This window comes from Nesoenas mayeri (assembly GCF_963082525.1).
Source record: "Nesoenas mayeri genome assembly, chromosome: Z".
In the NCBI taxonomy this organism is placed as follows: Eukaryota; Metazoa; Chordata; class Aves; order Columbiformes; family Columbidae; genus Nesoenas; species Nesoenas mayeri.
Genome location: NC_137542.1, coordinates 63,786,698 through 63,805,254, shown reverse-complemented (window position 1 = coordinate 63,805,254; position 18,557 = coordinate 63,786,698). Strand labels below are relative to the sequence as shown.

Below are 18,557 nucleotides of genomic sequence, written 5' to 3'. Positions count from 1 at the left end.
TCCATCTTTTTTATTTCAAAGTATCTTATCCTTTGCTTCTTTTCTATGTGACCAGCTAATTGCAAATCATAACTGACTTGTAACACATGGCAAATCAGACCCATTACAGCTTAAAACACAAATTCCTGAAGGTCCAGAAAGAAATCCCCCTTAACGTGCTCTGAGATGGTAGGTTGAGATCACTCCCTGGCAGAACTCTTTTTGCACAGATCTCACTCAATTTGCAGAAGCACACAGTCCACAAATTTGCTAAAGCAAACTTGGGCAGAAGTTACACCCAGTCCTGTATTCTTGCTCAAATTACTTTCTAGCAATACAGGAAATAATGCTTACAGTTGTACAGCTAAAAATACTCATTAACCATATTATTCAGCTGAAAACAAGATACAGACTGACAAAACTGTAAGGTTGTTTCATTTGTAGACAGAAATTTCACAAGCTTTACTTACTAAGTTAAGAAACGGTCCTAATTGCACATTAAGGTGCACTTAGTGCTCATTTACATGAAGAGGATTTGCATCACTTTTCATTGCCCATTATCTGTAAGATAAGAATTTGTAAATCAGCAACCTGCAGTTGCATCTCTGGTTCAGCTGCTTTAAATTACAAGGCTGTGCCCGAAGAACACAGTCTCTTGAACCTTCCCTTGGACACTTTAAAGCACAGTCTGTTCCTACAGCTGATAATTCATCATTTACCACAAGCCAGTTGATCCCAGAAGGAAATACTGGTGTACATACATAGGCTCCTGAAAATGTTTAACAGGGAGGACAGAAAATAGGTTGATTGTTCCACAGGGTAAAGCGATCACACCAGCCCCATCCTCCTCTGAAGAAGTGCACTCTGCTCTTGACTGTTCAGGGCTTGATAACTGGCGAGCTCCAATGTGAAGGTTGCTGAGCCTGATGTTAGAGAACGCAGAACTGTTGAGTAGCCCTGGACAAAATGGAGAACACGTGTCACTCAATTTAGGATAAAGGGAAGATAGGTTAGCACAGAAAGCAGCTTAAGTTACCAACAGAGAGTCAGAAGTATACTGCAAAATACTAGTAAATGTTTCAATATTACTGAATTAAAAGTGCAATACATGTATAAGTCAACCTAATAACATACTTTTAAAAAACCTCTGTAAAACCTTTTTAGTAATATTTACTGCTTCTCTGACTTGAAGTTGAAAATGTGCTGGCTTAACACTCTGGATCAAGCAGAAAACCACTGCTATACTTGCGGGCGCTTGCTTCAGACCTCCAATAATTAAAATTTTAAAAATCCATTCCAAAACTTATTCATAAGAACAGAAAAAGTGAACTGAAGCCTAATTAATTTTAAGCATATAAAAAAAGATCAGATTTGCATTTTCACATACCATGGTTTCTGCTAGTGGAACAGCGGCAACCACAACTCTGTTATCTTGACGACTCTGGATTTCCCGAATGCTGCCCCTCCGCTGTGCGAGGTCAGCAAGTGCTGCACTGAGGTGATCTTCGCTTACGGTGATTTCTAGGTTCATCAGGGGCTCCAGTATTTGTATACCGGCTTTTTTCAAAGCCTACATGGAAGGGAAGGAGAGTTATGTTGAGTTTGTGTTGGTTTTTTGTGTTTTGCTTGGTTCTGATTTTTAATCTGGTTGTTTTGGTTTAGGTTTTTCAGAAAATTGACATTACTTCCATATCTCCAGTTAACACTGCATCTCAAATTCTCTGCTTCCAAAAGCTATAAAGCCCCGGCAAGGCCATTATGCTCTCATATATATATGCACATATATTTTCCCACTGGTATATCATGCTGCTGTGTTCTACAACAGCTTTACAATTCCACTATACCTTTTGCATGCAACGAGAGACGCAGGCTGATACCATTGTGTGGGAGGTGTCAGGATGCACCGTCAGTGATTGCACTGTCACATCTATATCCTGAACTGGGAATCCAAGCAAGGGTCCTAGGAAAAGAAGAGAAAAAGGGAAAAACACATTTGTTTTTCAGAATATTAAGACACATGCCAAAAAGTTTCAGGATTAATTTGGAACTTCTCACTTTCCCCTGTCATTCCCCTTTCTCCCCCCTACTGGTTGTGTTCCTCATTCTGTGGTTTTGTCATTGTCCTGCTTTGCCTTAAGAGATAAAGGAATGCAGACTCACACTTTCTTAATCTCTTCACAAAAAGCACAGATAATTTTCAGAACCAGAAGTTCCCGAGTGTGCTCATCCATACAATCATTGCCAAGTTATGTTTTTTCAATACATTATAGTATCTAAAACTCGTCTATTGAAAAAAAACCTCATTTGAAAAAGTACTGAAACCTTTTGTTTAACCTGAAGCCGGAATAACTTCTCTACTTTCCCCTCCAACACACTGTGATCACAGCAAAGCCCAATACTGACCCACCACCAAAACTGCAGCATTAACCCAGTTCCATGAGGGATAAAGCACAACTGGTGTCACTGGTAGGTTACCTCCCTCCAGCCCCGGACTCTCAACCAGATCGAAAACTAGACTGGATGGGAGGCCTGAAGTATTTGAGAAAAAAAAAACACACACAGCTTTTTTCCTACAGAGAACATGGCCAGATTTTATTTCTTTTTAAGCACTGAATGCTAAGAATTTTATGCTGTAGACAGCACAGTTCTGAAGTGTCTTCAAGGAGCATGAAGAAGGCACACAGCCAAGACTCATTCCACACCAGAGATGAGAGATGCTTTCCAACTCCACAAAGCAACATGGAAAAAACACCTCATGCTGCTTCTTTTAGAGCAATTCTCATTTATCAATCCACTCATTGCCTCGTAATTTTACTGTTAGGGAGAGTTCTTTGGCCATAAATAATTTGTATTTTTAAGCAAAATGAAAGGATACTTTTAGTCCTTTAGAAAGCCTTTATTTTGCCATTAGGTAAAGGTTTTTTATAGTTTACTTTCATGGATTTAACATATTTGAAAATCCAAAAAAAAAGTATCAGTAACTCTAACAGAAGTGTGGTATGTATATGCTGGCCTCCAAAACCACTTCTGTCACATCACTATGGTCTACACGACCTCATCAAGTAAACAACTGATCTCTTATAGCAGATTAAAAAACAAATCAAGAGAACGCCAAGCTCCCTGGTGAGTCACTTAGAATAAATCAACCTTAAAACCAAAGGCACGCTGACTTCCCTTCCTGGCACAGGGAAAGGGGTGTCTGGCAATTCTTGTAGTTAGAGAATTTTCAGAATTTTCCTTTGCATCTAATGTTAATATGTACTATATTTTAGTTTTCAAACTAGCAAGGAGTTTTTCTCCTAGGAACATTAAATTGCTTCTTAGAGAAATGTCAGACCAGTATAGCTGTTGTAGCACTTCCTTTACCTTGAATGCATGAGTTCATGATTCCATTTTCTATGGCTTCTTGGAGTTCTTTGGGTAGCACTTCAATGACACTCGCAGCATACTCGATGGCAGGTTTTGTTGTTGCTCTCTCTCCTAACCTGGGCTTCACCTCTAACTCTGCAGTTACACAGTGTCGTTTATCTCCTACTGTTTTGTCCAAAACATCTGAAGAAAAAAAAAATAAAAATGAAGCAAGTATCTGGGATAAAACTAATACGTGAAATTCATTTAAAAGTTTCAAGTTCATTTAAAGTAATTCAAGCTGCAAAACCAGACACAAGATGTTCCTTCCATTCACTCATTTTACCTGTAGCTTGGGCAGCATTTAGGATGGTTTCTCTATAGGCTATTTGAAGGGGTCCCAAATAAGTCTCAATTCCATATTCACGTTTGATTCGGTCATGAATGATCTCTATATGTAGTTCTCCCATGCCACAGAGAATAGTCTAGTAAGAAGACAGTTGAGAGAGAAGAGGAACAATATGCAAAACTCAGGTTTGAATACAAACTGTTTAATCAAGATCTTGCATGCTCTTAATTAATAGTCTTTCAGAAATATTTTGAATTCTAAGGAGCCTAGAGAGAAAACAGGACTGCTTTAGATCATCTGACATAAACACCATGTAAGTGAGAGCGTAATTACCACTGCTATGACCACTATAAAAAAGGTCATCTTGCATTATCTTCAAGACCATATAATTCAAACTTTTAAAATACAGAACTGTCAAAAACATGCAGAGCACTGGATGACTTCCTCTACACTGTAAAGCACAAGTGCACAAGGCTCCATTTTGGTTTGATGCACAGAACTTTGTACATACACGATACGATCACAGACCTTTTATTCAAGAAGATCTCAATATGTAAATGATTTAACTGAAGGGCGGTCTTGGCAGTTCTAAAATAAAGCTTGGTTACAATGCAGACAAAATAAGATTCATCTTACTTGTCCCGTGTCAGGATCGAGCTTCACTTTTAAACTTGGATCTTCACGCTGAAGGCAGCTCAATGCGTTATCCAACTCTGTACATAAGTATCAAACATTATATCTAGAGACTTCAGTAATTTGAGAATCACAATGAATGTCTATACACCACTTTCCTCACAAGGTCAAATTTTATTCTCAGAAGGAATCAAAAGGACCCTAGAGAAGCACAGATTTTGTCAAACAAAGTCAACTCAAATTACAAGCAACTTGCAACTTCCGATTCTCTCCAACAAATTAATCGCACACTACCGAGTGCTTATTTAATTATTAAAAATACCATTTTAAGAGTGATGTTTTGTACTTGTATGAAGACAGAATGTATGTATTTGTACTTGTATGAAGACTTCACCAAGTCAGTAAAAAGTACTGCTTCTTTTTTACAGATAAGAAAAAATTGTCAACTAACTCTCCTATGATTTACCTAAATATTTCAAGATGAGTTCAACATTGAAAGGTTCAAATACAATTTTATTTTTCTGATTCCCCATTATCTTAACTGCTAAGGAAAGCAGCTGAGACTGCATTTATCTACCTTATAGTCTTTGGGGAAAAAACAAATAAAGAAACAAAACAAAAAACACAAAACAAAACACAATCACAAACAAAAAACCCACAAAAACCCCCATACTACAAAACATCCAACCCACCAAAACCAAGGAACACCTTAAAACCCAGTTGCTCAGCCTACAGACATGTTGCTCCAAATCTGCCTTCCACATTGCTGCATTCCATCACAATACACTGGCATTTATCCTTCCTACCGCTCACCCCCAACCAAGCTCAGCTTTGTTGGAATGAAGATCCCGAGTTTTAAGTAAGTATTTCCAAAAAGAGTTAAATAACCAGGCTCTCTGGTACAGACTATTGTGAAAGGCAGTAAGATTACAGGTCATACTGCAGGGGTGAACCATAACTAGGCACACAGAAGTCTCGGCAAGTGAAGACTTTAAACCACACAGTAAAAATGTGAGGGCTGACTGAAAAAGAAAACACCACATTTCAAGGTTATTTGTACTCGGGACACTACGTGCAGCGCATCGGTGTGACTGCAGCATGATGCTATGAAACGAAAGTTTCATCTCTTCTTTCAAAATTAAGAACCACCACTTTTCTAGACACAAAAACCAGAAAAGTACTACTACTAGTACTGCTCGATGGGGTAATAGTAAAGAATACTGACAACCACAATCTAAAATACATCATCTGTGCAAAACACCAAAAAGGGCCTTATTAGATCACTGACTGCTAAATTTCTGCAACTCAGTCATGTCAACGAGGTGTGCTTCAACTGGGGACAAGCCTTGTTTCTTACATAGGAGAATATGGTTATGCCTAAATATCTCATTTGTAGAATACCTTATCATATTCTTAGGTAGCTATGTTGTACCTTGTTGTTTGGCCATTGAAGGGGGTTCAATTGTACAGAAGAAGACTGGGTCAGGGATCTCAACACCTGCCAGCAGAAGGCTCTCTGCATCACTAGCAGATCTCTTTTGTCCCCCAGCATCCCTTCCAGCCCGGCGTGCTGCAGCTGCTGCTGAAGCCTTTGAGGACACTATGGTATCTCCAGTGGCACTCTGTAGATCAACAACCAGAGGAGGGCAAGAGGAGGGAACATGAAAAACAAAACAAAAAAATAACAATGCAAACCCTGACTCTTTCTCTTCCTCAAAACCTCCCATGCTAATCTCCACTTATTTACTTATTTATAAACAGTTACTGTAACTTCTCGCTTCAAAGATACTAACTAAAATCATCTGGAAGAAGAAAAGCTGCTCAAATTTAGACTAACATTTCTTTGTCCAGTTCACTGCATTTTAAGTCTAACTTAACAGTTGAGATAAAAAGCCACAAAGAACAATATTGTTAAATGAAAATTTGCTTATGCATACCTAAGTTAGTTACATTTTAGAAAAACCTGTGCAAATTACGCAGCCTGTACAGACAGTAAAACACTGAATTAGTAACCTAATACAAGCAAGCATGAAACCAACTTATTTGAACTTAAGTTAAATTGTAACTTTGGATACCTCATATGGAACATGACTCCCCTTCCCCAAAGGAGGTCCCTCCATGGCATTACATTGTATTTTAAGAGTTACAGCATAAATAGAAGCTCAGAACTCTATTAAAATGCACTTTATCAGTCCTTTCCATGTAATCAGCACAGCATCTCACAGGTCAATTACTGACATTTGTACATTGTAATATTTCATTTTAGGAGGAAGTACTTCAAACAAAGCAAGTTTACATATGTCATAATAACCAAGAACATACCTGAGATATAATATCACAGAAGTAGAAAGCACACTAGTGAAACAAGCTCCCTTATAGAATAAGCGTTTTCCATTACCTGTTTCAACCCAACAGTAAGGGCAATGTTGCCTGGCATTAGTGATGGTATTTCAATTTGCTGATCAGCAAAAGGCAGGAGCAGCCGGCTCATTCTCTCCCTGAAAATGAAATTCTTGTGTTACTTAGGACTTTAACAGACATTCCAACGCTCTGCTAAGCCACACCTCTATCTTACTCACGTGCAACTTTTGTTAATATTATATACAGCTGATTGGGGTTTCAGTGAACCTGAGTAAACGCGAACAAAAACAAGTGGTCCACGAGATTTATCATGGAGAACTTTGAACGCTAGGGCACACAGGTCATCCTTGTACCATTGTCTGCAAAATAGAAAAGCACAACAAAAAGCATTCTTGTGGGATGAATCCACTCAAGCTCACATTTACCTACATTTCCAGTCATTCAAGAAAAAGTATCATTTCTTATTGTAACATTAATAGAGGCAGATTTTTAAAAATCATAATTTATGCCAAAAAATATTAACCTAAGCAGTTCCAGCTCCAGCAGGATATGTGAGGTGTCATGTGACTCAGACAATACTAAAGATGATCCCTAGACCCCAATTTTTTTAAATGGCAATATCGTCAGGTTAAAAATACCCTAGAAATGTAAGGTGCAAGTTTGACAACTGAGAGATAAATGCATACAACTCAAGTAGCACTGACCTAAGCAGGTTCAGTACTTAAGTGTATTTTTATGTTTGCTCATCTTTCCTGTAATTTAATACCTAAAGGCAGTAAACATTTTTAAAGACATGAATGCTTTGTTGATATTTTTTATTTTCTCCTTTTACGCTTTTCTACTTATTTTTCCTTTTTCCTGACCCTTTTTTCTCCTTGTACTTACAGAAACTCATATGAACGCTCATTAGGTGCGGGCAAGTACATAGTGATAGCATCCAGTAAAGGCTGCACTCCTTTATTCTTCAATGCACTGCCACAGAGCACAGGTACCGCTTTCTGAGCTAGCGTGACTCTGCGGATAGCAGACCGTAACTGCAAAAAAATAATGATTTTCTGTTAACATAGGAGCTACAATTTAGATTTAGATGCAATTTAGATTGCATTCCAGCTATCAGATATTGCTAACAAATCCCCAAAAGCTAAGTACGTTTGCAAATATAACATCACTCATCCAAACTCCTTTCACTGTTTTTAATGAACTCCAAACCAGAAACCCAAATGTTCAGATGCTAAAATGGAAGACACTGCTTTTAAGATTTCTAAGCACTTCATGCAGATCTGCAGCTGTTCTTGTTCTTTTTCTAACAGTCTTTTTAATTCAGAATGTTGCACTTCACCGCTTTCAATATGTTGTGTCTGAAGATCCAACCAGTTCACAGCAGTTGAGATGCTGCTACTTCTGTTAGTAAGAATCAGCAGCTCAGACACAAACTGCACTCAGCCTACATGGAAATTCCATTCTCCTTTCCCTAAACTCTTTCACAGCAGTCTAACTCTCAAAAAAACCTCTTGCTGCACAAAGGTGCCATATTTTTAAGGTTGTGCCTAGCATGTCTGAGAATCACAGCAAGTGCATTATCATACAAAATTCACACTGAGCTTGAATATACTTTGTCCTAAATTCACAGTACTGTACATTCACTACAGAAGCTGTTGTGATTTTTTTTCTGATAAAAAAGCACATCTGCAAAATCATAACATGCATGTACCAAAGAAGTAAAACCCCAGCCTTTCAGAGTAAAAGCTAGTTATAAATAATGAAATGTAGAAATTACCTTGTCAAGTGGTATTAAGTCAAAATTTTCACTATATTCTCCTAGAACCAGTTCAGCAAATTCATCATCCAGATCTGCAACCTTCAACAGAATACTTCTTCACTATTTGGCATACACAAGTTTCAAAGAGCAGTCACAAATCTCAGTTATTCAGGATATATGGTAAATAGAGCAGGAACAAAGCCTTTAAAGACATCAGAATAAACTCACCACAGAAAATTACGGAAATGAAGGTTTCAAGAAAGGACAAGGGAAAAAAATCAACTTATAAAGCAGTTGTCAGGCAAAACATCAGTGGGGGAAAGAGTGCTTGTACAAAAATCTGCAGCCATATAGTGACAGTCATGAAGGGTAAAACTGAGTATATTTCAGATCTGCAAACAAGGCGAAATCTGAAGTAAGCAGCAAGTAACCTTTGCAAGCCAGCAGGTATACAGCTGGGAAAAACAGACAAATCTTCAGGGTTTTTTGACCTTCAACATACCAAAGGCTTGTAAGTCCAAGAGCCCACCTGTGTTTTCAAAGTGGACCATTTAGCTTGACAAATTAACTACTCTTCAAACCTTGTCTCATGTGTAAGCTTGCACTGTCAAAGACTCAAGACACCATAAGTGCAAGAAGACACTTCGGCCCTTCTACAGGTTACAACAGCAATTGACCAAATACTGAAATGTCTAATCAAGCCAATAACTAAAACATAAGGGATAAAGGGAAGTGTTCATTTAATTTAGTAAAAGCAAAGTGTGCAAGATGGCTGGTATGGAAACTACTAAATTTTACAGTGTTTCTGATATGCAGTATTAATAGGACAGAAAGTATGTAAAAAGTATTTTATGAACACAGGTTATCTCAGTTATCACACGACTGGTCCAGCCCTTCCTGCTCCAGGAAGAACCCAGAAACCAAAGCGAAAAACCCTAACACTGTTCTTACAAAGATTTATATCTGACAATACACTTCTTAAGATAAGAGGCTGAGTAATAACACCCCCATTTAAGACCTGGAAAATTTGAAAACTAGATTGTGTATGTGTTTTACTGGACTCAGAGCAATATAAAGTGGGCCTCTCCAATCCTGACATTTCAAAGGAAACCGAAAGCCTAGCACCATCTGTATATGCACTAGCACAATGTTATTCAGAGCTGTATGGAGGGTACGCATGCCAGAAAAACAGATCGATATCTGAGATAAATAGAGTTGTTAACCTCCTGTATTTTTTTAATAAAAGTATGCATTCAAATGTAATGACTATTACACTTAAAAGTTATATAAAGCAAACTGAATGTAAAAAAAAAACAAAACCAAACCACAAGTCTTTACTTGGAGAGAAGACTTGCTTAGAGTCTCTACTGCAACCAACTCTTCCAATATTATTACACAAAACAATGTGGGACTTCAAAATACCAACTGAGGGGAGAAAAAAAACACTTCAGACAAACTATTTCAAAATATTCTGCACTGCTCAACAGGGAAATTATTCTTTTACTTCCATTAATTCTTCTATTCCTCACCCCTTCTAAACTGTCATCTGTGCAAAACCTGGAATCAAGTAGATCAAATTTCTATTATCTTTCTTAGCTTCACAGTATAACAAACTATTTTAAATAAATATTTATAGTTTTTCTCTTTATCTCTCCCCATGGATTTTTGATAGATCTGGAACAAGATTTAGAGTGGGATTCAGCTGCCTCAAATACAGTAATTAGTGCCATTTTCACCAGCCTGCACCATCCCATCCAGCTTCTAGCAGCCACTCTGGAAGGGTATGGGTACCCTGAAGGTTCTGGGTCACATCTGCCAGACTCCTATCGCTGTCCCAATAATCTTTGAGCATCCAAGACAGTACGAGATGTCAGCCAACCAAATTTAGCATCTGCTTTCTTCAGTTCCTTATCGATAAAACAGGGAGTACTTCCCATTTTATGCATGTATTGTACAGCCAGGGAGTCTGTCTTTTTATATTCAGCATGTTTTGTTGTCGCATATTAATGTTTCCAACGTGCATTAATCGTCTTTGACAGATGGAAAAAAAGTGAAGAAAATCTGAAACTAGTTCAATGAGGACAAATGCAGAGTCTTGCACCTGGGACAGAACAAATCCATACGCTGATACAGTGGGGATCAACTAGCTAGGAAACGGGTCTTCAGAAGTCAGCCAGAAGGACCTGCTGGTCCAGTGAGCATAGTCAGCAGCGTCCCTGTGCAGTGACAAAGGCTAACCGCATACTGGGCTCCATCAGCAACAGCACAGCCAGTGGATCTGGGCAAGTGGTTAGTACCCTCTCCCCTGCCCTTGTGAAGCTGCACGTAAAACACTCTGCTTCTAGGTTCCCCAGCACAAGAGAGGCTAACAAACTGTAGGAACTCCAGTGGAAAAACACTAAGAGCAGCAGGAGGCCTAGACAGATGGGTTTGTCTAACTTGGAGAGGCTATGGGAGGATGTAAGTGCTGTCCCTCACTACCTGAAATGGTGGCAGTGGTGGGCCTTCTTCAGGGAAAACAGATGCTTCTCAGAGGTACACAAGGAAAGGACAAGTGGTGCTGTCATAGGCTGAAACATGGTAAATGCCTGCTGGACAAAGTAATGTCTCACCACAGTAATGACAAAGCACTGGGAGAGGCTATCTAGGCAGACTGCAACCTCTATGCTTAGAGACTTGAAAACTCAACTGAACAAGGCCTGAGCATCCTGATCTAAAGCCGAATTTAGCCCTGCTTTGAGCGGGTCACTGCAACAGTCACCTCCAGAGGCCCCATCCACCCTATTTTTTCTACTGTTTTAAATAACAGTTTTAAATATATTATGTATTTACTTTAGAACTTTACTTGTTCTATTAAGGTATTTCTGGCATCCTGGACTTCTTGGAACAGGCTGGGATCATCAACCTCCAGCAGCAGCTTTTGCTCAAAATTTTTTCCATCATCCAAATGAGAAGTAGGTTTCCAAATTATTTGTTCCTTAGTCACAACATCAACCAGTCCTCTGAAGGTCTTGGCTTCCCCAATGGGCAACTGAAAATAGAGTGGAGATTTTAGACAGCTGCAAAAAATTAAGGAAGGAGTTCTATTCAAAAGAAAGCAAATAAACATTTCAATTCTATGCTTACCTGTAAAAGCAAAGGTTTTGTCTTCAACTTCTGTTCGATACTCTCAACAGCATATGTAAAACTATATTAAAACAACAAAGTTACACAAAACTTATACAGTAAAATAGGTTTAACTTTCCTTATTTACTGCAAAAATCACTCCTAAAATTACACAAAAATATGTATCTGCATAATCAAAGATGTATATAGTGAGCATTCACATAATTATCTTGCTCTGTGCATAACAGAACATCTTTATTAGATACATTCGCTTGCAAAGATTTTAGCAGGGATTAAATTAACTGAATACCTTGCCCTGTTTTTGTCCATCTTGTTCAAAAAGCATATTCGTGGTATCTGATGTTTGTCTGCTTGTCTCCACACTGTCAGAGTTTGGGCCTAAAGCAGAAGAAAAAATGGAAACATGAGTGTCGACAGCTGAACTATACACTCCCCGATTCTGCTGAGGAACCAAGTTCTGAGCACAGATCTGTGCTGAATGTGTTGCGACAATCCTGATTCCAGCAGCACAGATTAACTTCACAAGCAGCTTTGTCTCATCTGCTCTCTCAGCTGTCGTCATTCCCCGTCCACCACTAAGGGCACACAGGCATACGGGCAAAGGAACATGGAGAGAAACTAAGCATTACGGAGGATATATATGGAAAAAATTCAGTAATGTAGTGACTGAAGACTTTATTGCCAATTTCTGTAAGCACAAACAGGCAAGTGTTTCTCTGGCTACACATGCAACACTAAAAAATCCTGTGGTTTTGCTAGTAAATTGTATACTGCTGAGCCATTTATGATATCTGTTTTTATTGGAAAGTTAAAACAGGTATATATGGAAATCAGTTCAGATTCAGAAACAGTCTCTTACTAATAAATGGAAATAATGTAATAATTTTCTACACAGTTTTAGAAAAAACACAAGCAGATCTAATTGTTTTGTTGATGGGGGCAGGGGCTGTTACTCAGTTCAGGTTCACACATGATGGCACCTAAATGGTTTCCAATAGCAAGTTAAATAATGGGATTCACACTGGTCAAGAGTTCTCTCATGCCTCAACTACGGAAAAAAAAGTATGTCCCATGGAATACAGTGATTTTACAACAGGTAACTTTTCTACAGGACTGACCTACTCAAACATCTCATGCTATGAAGTCAAATTCCAGCCTTCCTCCACCTTTTCTGCACTATGCCCCAAAAGGCATGATAAATAAGCCGTTGAGGAGGGAGAAGTTCTGGCTGAAAATTACTGATTTTCTACATGAAATCTGAAAATGAGAAATGAAGAGATACTCATTTATTTCCAGTGGTGGAGCTAGACAGAAGAATTTACCTCAATGTTTGTAAAGTACAGTAACAAAACATCAAAAAAACCTCAGACTTTAATGGGAATTCAACGTATTTGCACCTCATTCCCATGGAAATTGCTATATACTACAGGACTTGAACTTAAATGCTCAGCTTTCTGGCACTGAATTTTTATCAAAGTATCAAAAGAGATAATACAGAGCAACATTTCTGTACTATGATTATTATTATTTCAGTCTGATTTAAGTCATTAGACAAAAAAAAAAAATAAAATCTACCAGTTATTTTTACCTCAACACCAGCTGAAGCATCAAACACTGCTACTGCTCCATCAAGGACTCTCAAACAACGCTCAACTTCCACTGTAAAGTCCACATGACCTAAAAAACAATCTTCCTTTTATACTGTCATAATTTGTACAGGCAACATCAACAGGTCAAGATAATTTTTTTTTAAATCATGTCAAAACAACCATGTCTGCACCTGCAGAGAAATACACCCATCAGTCCTTGAAACACACAAGACTGTTACATTGCAATCTCCGAACTGAGAGCAATTTAGTTCAGAAATGTCTGAGCTCACTTTAAACAAGCTGGATTAGGCACCAGCAAACAATAATCAGCCAAAGCTGAACACAGCTCAGTATAGGCCTTTTTACTGCCACAATTAAACCAGTTAAACATTGCACCATATTTAAAATGAAGACTTAAGTTCTATGATAGCCCACCACTACTCTTCACCAATAATGCAAGTACTGCCAAAGCACAGTACCTGGGGTGTCAATTAGATTGATTCTGTAGTCCTTCCAGTCAAACGTAACAGCAGCAGACTGAATGGTAATGCCACGTTCTCGCTCTTGTACCATAAAATCTGTCACTGTGTCCCCATCATCAACATCTGTGAACAGGAAGCAGTATTACAGTTAGGTAGGTAAATAATTCAAAAGCTGAAATTGTCTCGGAATACAAAGAGATTTGGAAATACTGTCCCCTTTATATACGTGCATGCTATAAAACTATGCTTTCTCAGAAAATTATTATATCAGCTAATTTACCCAGGCTCCCTTTCCAGGGAACGAACGTTCTGTAAGTCAAAGACAAGCACTTCCAACAACCTTTTTGTTGTTCTTAATCCTAGTAACACCATCAGAAACTTAAAAACCAAAGCAAAGTCCATGAGACCTGATGAGATGCATCTGCAGATCCTGACGGAGCTGGCAGATGAGTTGCTAAGCCACTATCCCTCATATTTGAGAAATTGTGGCATTCCAGTGAACTTTCTACTGACTGAAAAAGAGAAAGCATAAGCCCCATTTTTTAAAAAGGAAAAAAGAAAGACCTGGGGAACTACAGGCCAGTCAGTCTCACCTCTGTGCCTGGCAGATCATCCTGGAAATTACACTAATGCACATGGAAAATATGGAGGTGACTGGTGACAGCCAACACAGCTTCACCAAGGGCAAGTAGCACAAATGGAGGCTGCTCTGACCCTTTCAATCTTGAAGAATTCTGTGAGAGCTGCTGAAGCAAGGAACACTTTCTGTGGTATGACTTTCAAAAGAAATGGTTACTGTTTGTTAACCCGATTTTTTAAAGGTCAAAAGAGAAATGAAGAAATGGCTTTACCAGAATGGCCAATGAGCAACAAGCCAAACAAGGACAACCTCTAATTAAGTGTTAAAACAAACCATAATTCACTAGAAGAAAACTAAGAACCAATGATCTCTCAAAGCATGACTGCCTTAGAAAGTAATATATTGTGCATTAAAATTTCATTATATTGCAGCACAGCTTTGGAACAACTGGCTTCCATACCAAGTACTCCACCACCAACATTTAACTGGGTTGCATGTTATTGTAGTCTATTTAAACTCTCAAAGCTACTGAATACAAAAAGCATTTCTAACCTCCAAGTGTTCTTATGTATCCAGAATAATACAGCATTCTCTCTGTTGTTGTTGTTTTCCCTGCATCAATGTGGGCCATAATGCCAATGTTTCGGATTCTGCATAAAATAAAAACAGTGCCTTTACTGAGCTAATTTTTTTATTCAGTCATATTGTTATTTGCATAAACGATTAATATTCACAATGAACAGCACACCAGATGAATAACACTTTTCCTCTGTTGAATATCTGATACAGTGTACATTCCGATACTGAGGCACATTAGCATGGAAATGGTGGGTTTTCTTCATATCAGTAGTACTGAAGAGTTTTGGAACAGGTTTTCACACTTTACTTCAGGGCTAGGCCACTTCTCTGCCTCATCCTCACCCACCTGCCCTCCCCACAGACAGAACCCCAGTCCCTAACCTCTGGCACCTGAAACAATCCCCCATACACATACATTTTATACCCCAAATCTAGCATCCAAGTTCCCATGAAGCTTTCCTTGATTCTCTTCGGCCAAATCTTCCTTTCTGAAGTACCTCACCCAGAGGCTTCCAAAACGGCTTCACTGGCTCTGCGCATCACAGGCTTGTGACCAGCCCCCAGATTCACCATTAATGCTAGCTGAACTCACCCTCAGGACGTAAGTGGTCTTCCAAGGGAACTTCACCCCCAAGCCACTCCTACAGCAGCTTGGCACCTAAATACCTTGCCATCCTCTAATTACTTGCCCCCTCATTACAAAGGCCTTCATCTAACAGGGCTGAGGGCTCCCATGGACACAAAGTACAGAGCGCTGCCCACCGCAGGAGTCCAGGTGCAAGGACAACCCTTCACCCTTGTTCAGCTCCCAGCAACTACCACGGATTTGGAGCTTCCCTAAAAGACCATTTTTGTTTCCCATGGTGTAAAGAAAAGACAGTCCAAGACCCCTCAGACACCAACAGCCATTCTGTAATGAAATGTCAGAAGGTAAAAAGAAGGACTAAATTTAATTTAAAATGTGCACATGAACTATGCTTGTGACGGGCACAGCAACAACCCAAGACTTGTTAACACATCAGCTGCTTTGACAGCTGGTTATATCCAAAAAAAAACCTAGCATGACATACCTGGATATATGAGGATTAATGACAGAACGCAGAGATTTAACATCTCCTGGAGACAAACAAAACAAACTAATTTATAAGACTGACCCCAATATACAAATTAGAGATTTTAACAAAATCATATACATTTTTAAGAAGTCATTAAAAACTTATTAAAAAAAAAAAAGATTCAGAGGCACAACTCATGAAAATAATCTCTAGCACCCCACATTTACAAATATATGTACTTAACTTTCAATAAATCTCTCTCTCTTAAAACTCTTCAGAACAGCTGTAATTTAGAAACAGTAGGAAAAAGACAGCACAAAAAAGTATAATCACTGCACAAAAACCTTACCCTGCAGAAGCAGTAACAAAACATGCCACAATGAAAGACAACTGTAATGCTGACATTCATTTGAATTGGCACTTAGAGAACACATTTCAAAACCCATTTCTCCTTTAAACACTGAAGCTAAACACCGTAATTCTCAAGGAAAAAACATAAACTGAACTAGGTTAAGAAAACAAAGGGCTAAGGAGTTTTAATAGCATATCTTTGAAAGATATTTCCTCTCTCACACCCTATTTAGCTGGAAAATAAGCTGTCAAGCTAAATTTTTATGAAACTAATCCATAATCCAGTTACTTAAACCATTTGAGTTGTGTTTCATGAATTCACTTTCCTAGTACTTCAGTTTACCTTTGATATGCCAAACAGAATTCAATAATATTTTAACTAGCATTCCTTCACCATCTACAAATCATCCCTCTTACTACAGAGATATTAGAGGGATCTCATAGGTTAACATCTCAATATTAACTGATCTTAGGAGAAGCAAGGTAGCAGCCTGGAAATCCAACAACAACCACCACTACCCCAAATAAAAACTCCAACACTGCTTTTTTTCCCCTCCAGTTTCTGAAATAACCCACAAAATAATGCATTAGTATGTCTGAGACTTCTTGCTTGCCTAAGTTGCATACAGAATGAAGCCCTGCCTCCATGAGACATGCTGGGGCATTCAGCACAGCAAAATTGGGGATGAGTACAGCAGACAGCAAGGACATCGCACAGACAACACCACAGGAACAGGTGGCAACAGAGACTGTGTTGACATCAGCAACTAAGAGGAGTAAGTCGTCTTCTTAGGTATGTGACTACAGGTTAAAGACTTTTGCTAAGATACACAGTGCTGAACCCATTAACTTTTTTTTTTAAAGAAGTTGGGTTACCCACCAGTTACCAGTATTTTCTTCCCACCTTCACTTTGATGTAGAAAAAGCATGGAACAAGTGGCCCTGACTCCTGACAGCTTGTATCAATCAATTTCCATCCAATCTCAGCATAGCTACTCAAAAACCAGCAAAAAATGCTTTTAATTGGAATTCTGTTTTCCAACTATTTTATTCTTTTTACTCTCTTTTATCCTGACTCTGCAAAGAAAATACACTAATGACAGCTTAAAACTTCTACTTAATCAGATTCCTGTCTCTCCCTCCTTGTCCAGCATGCTGGCTACCATCAGTTACTTGACAACAAATTAAAACCTCAGGTAACTGGAGAGAGGTTACAGCGCACTTCACAGCTGGCCTGAGTTCCTGTACATCTGTATCTTTTATTTTTCATATTTTCTAAAAGCTTCATACCATGGATCTACTGAGAACACAGCAGCAGAACAAAACACTTCTTTTCAGTCCTTGAACCTATTAACTGCTCTGTTTGTGCTTCATACACCAAATTTCACAAATAATGATAAAATGAATACACTGAAAGACAATTTAAAAAGTATTATTACTCATTTTTAGAGTAACCCCTACTATTAAGAAAATAATTTATACCTTGTGAAGAACTGAAGTGTCTTGGATTGTGGTTTTGTTGTGTCACACTTATGACTCGCATCTTTGTCTTTCTGAAGTACCCATACTTAAAAGAAAAAAAATTCATACAGAAAATTTATCATTATAAATAATTACTTGTAGGTACATTTTTGCCAGTTGTAGGAAACTAAACTAAAAAAATATCTACAAGAACTGATACTGTTGTTAGGTATTTACCCAAGCTCCAAATATCAGCATTTGGAAGCAGAAGCATGAAGATGGCAGCACTGAGGTTTAAACCAAGTCCAATCCCAACATTATTTGGGAATTCTGGTAAAAATCTATTATAGTACCAAAACATGTTGCCACTAGCCACAATATTTTTAAATATGTCTAATTATTTTTTAAAATACTATAAATTTTTCAATTACAAATGTTAGGTAATCAAAATTACAGATAAGTAAAACGTTTATAGAAAAATTAGAAAATCAACTTTCACATTCTGACATACATGAAAGTCCAATTCCAACATGAAAGTATGCATTCTGTTTGGATACCTATATTTAAAGGAAAGGGTTTTTTTAAAGTTTACTCAGAGTAACCCAAGTACTTCTTTTCCTCACAGAGGAACTATAAAAATTTAGGAAAAATCTTACCTCATTGCACAAACTTGATGACTTCAATGCATTTATCGGAAATTTCTTCATAATTCCCAACATTCTGCTCCTGTCTCTGAACCTGTTCCCTGTCAAGATAAGTAAACATTGATCAAAATGTTTATGAGAGAAAACAGGTAACTCTACTACTTCCACATAAATCAATCATGAAACTTAATTGATCAGGTTACTGTTTTTCAGGTTACTGCTTTGCAGGTTAAATCTGTGTCAGATTTGTAGAAATAATGT

At 38.2% G+C, this 18,557-nt stretch overlaps 1 protein-coding gene across 1 annotated transcript; it reads right to left on the bottom strand.

The window, feature by feature from the left end:
- Nucleotides 1-18,384, bottom strand: GFM2 (GTP dependent ribosome recycling factor mitochondrial 2). The gene is made up of 20 exons (XM_080363111.1): nt 18,309-18,384; nt 17,674-17,758; nt 15,856-15,901; nt 14,759-14,856; nt 13,624-13,749; nt 13,144-13,232; nt 11,845-11,933; nt 11,556-11,616; nt 11,275-11,460; nt 8,448-8,528; nt 7,556-7,704; nt 6,889-7,029; nt 6,708-6,807; nt 5,742-5,931; nt 4,313-4,389; nt 3,674-3,812; nt 3,346-3,531; nt 1,824-1,939; nt 1,367-1,549; nt 1-936 (listed from the first exon to the last, which is right to left on the bottom strand). The coding sequence occupies exons 1-20, from the start codon at nt 18,369-18,371 to the stop codon at nt 808-810; spliced, it is 2,334 nt and encodes a 777-aa protein (XP_080219237.1). The 5' UTR covers nt 18,372-18,384; the 3' UTR covers nt 1-807.
- Between the last annotated feature and the right edge of the window lie 173 nt (nt 18,385-18,557).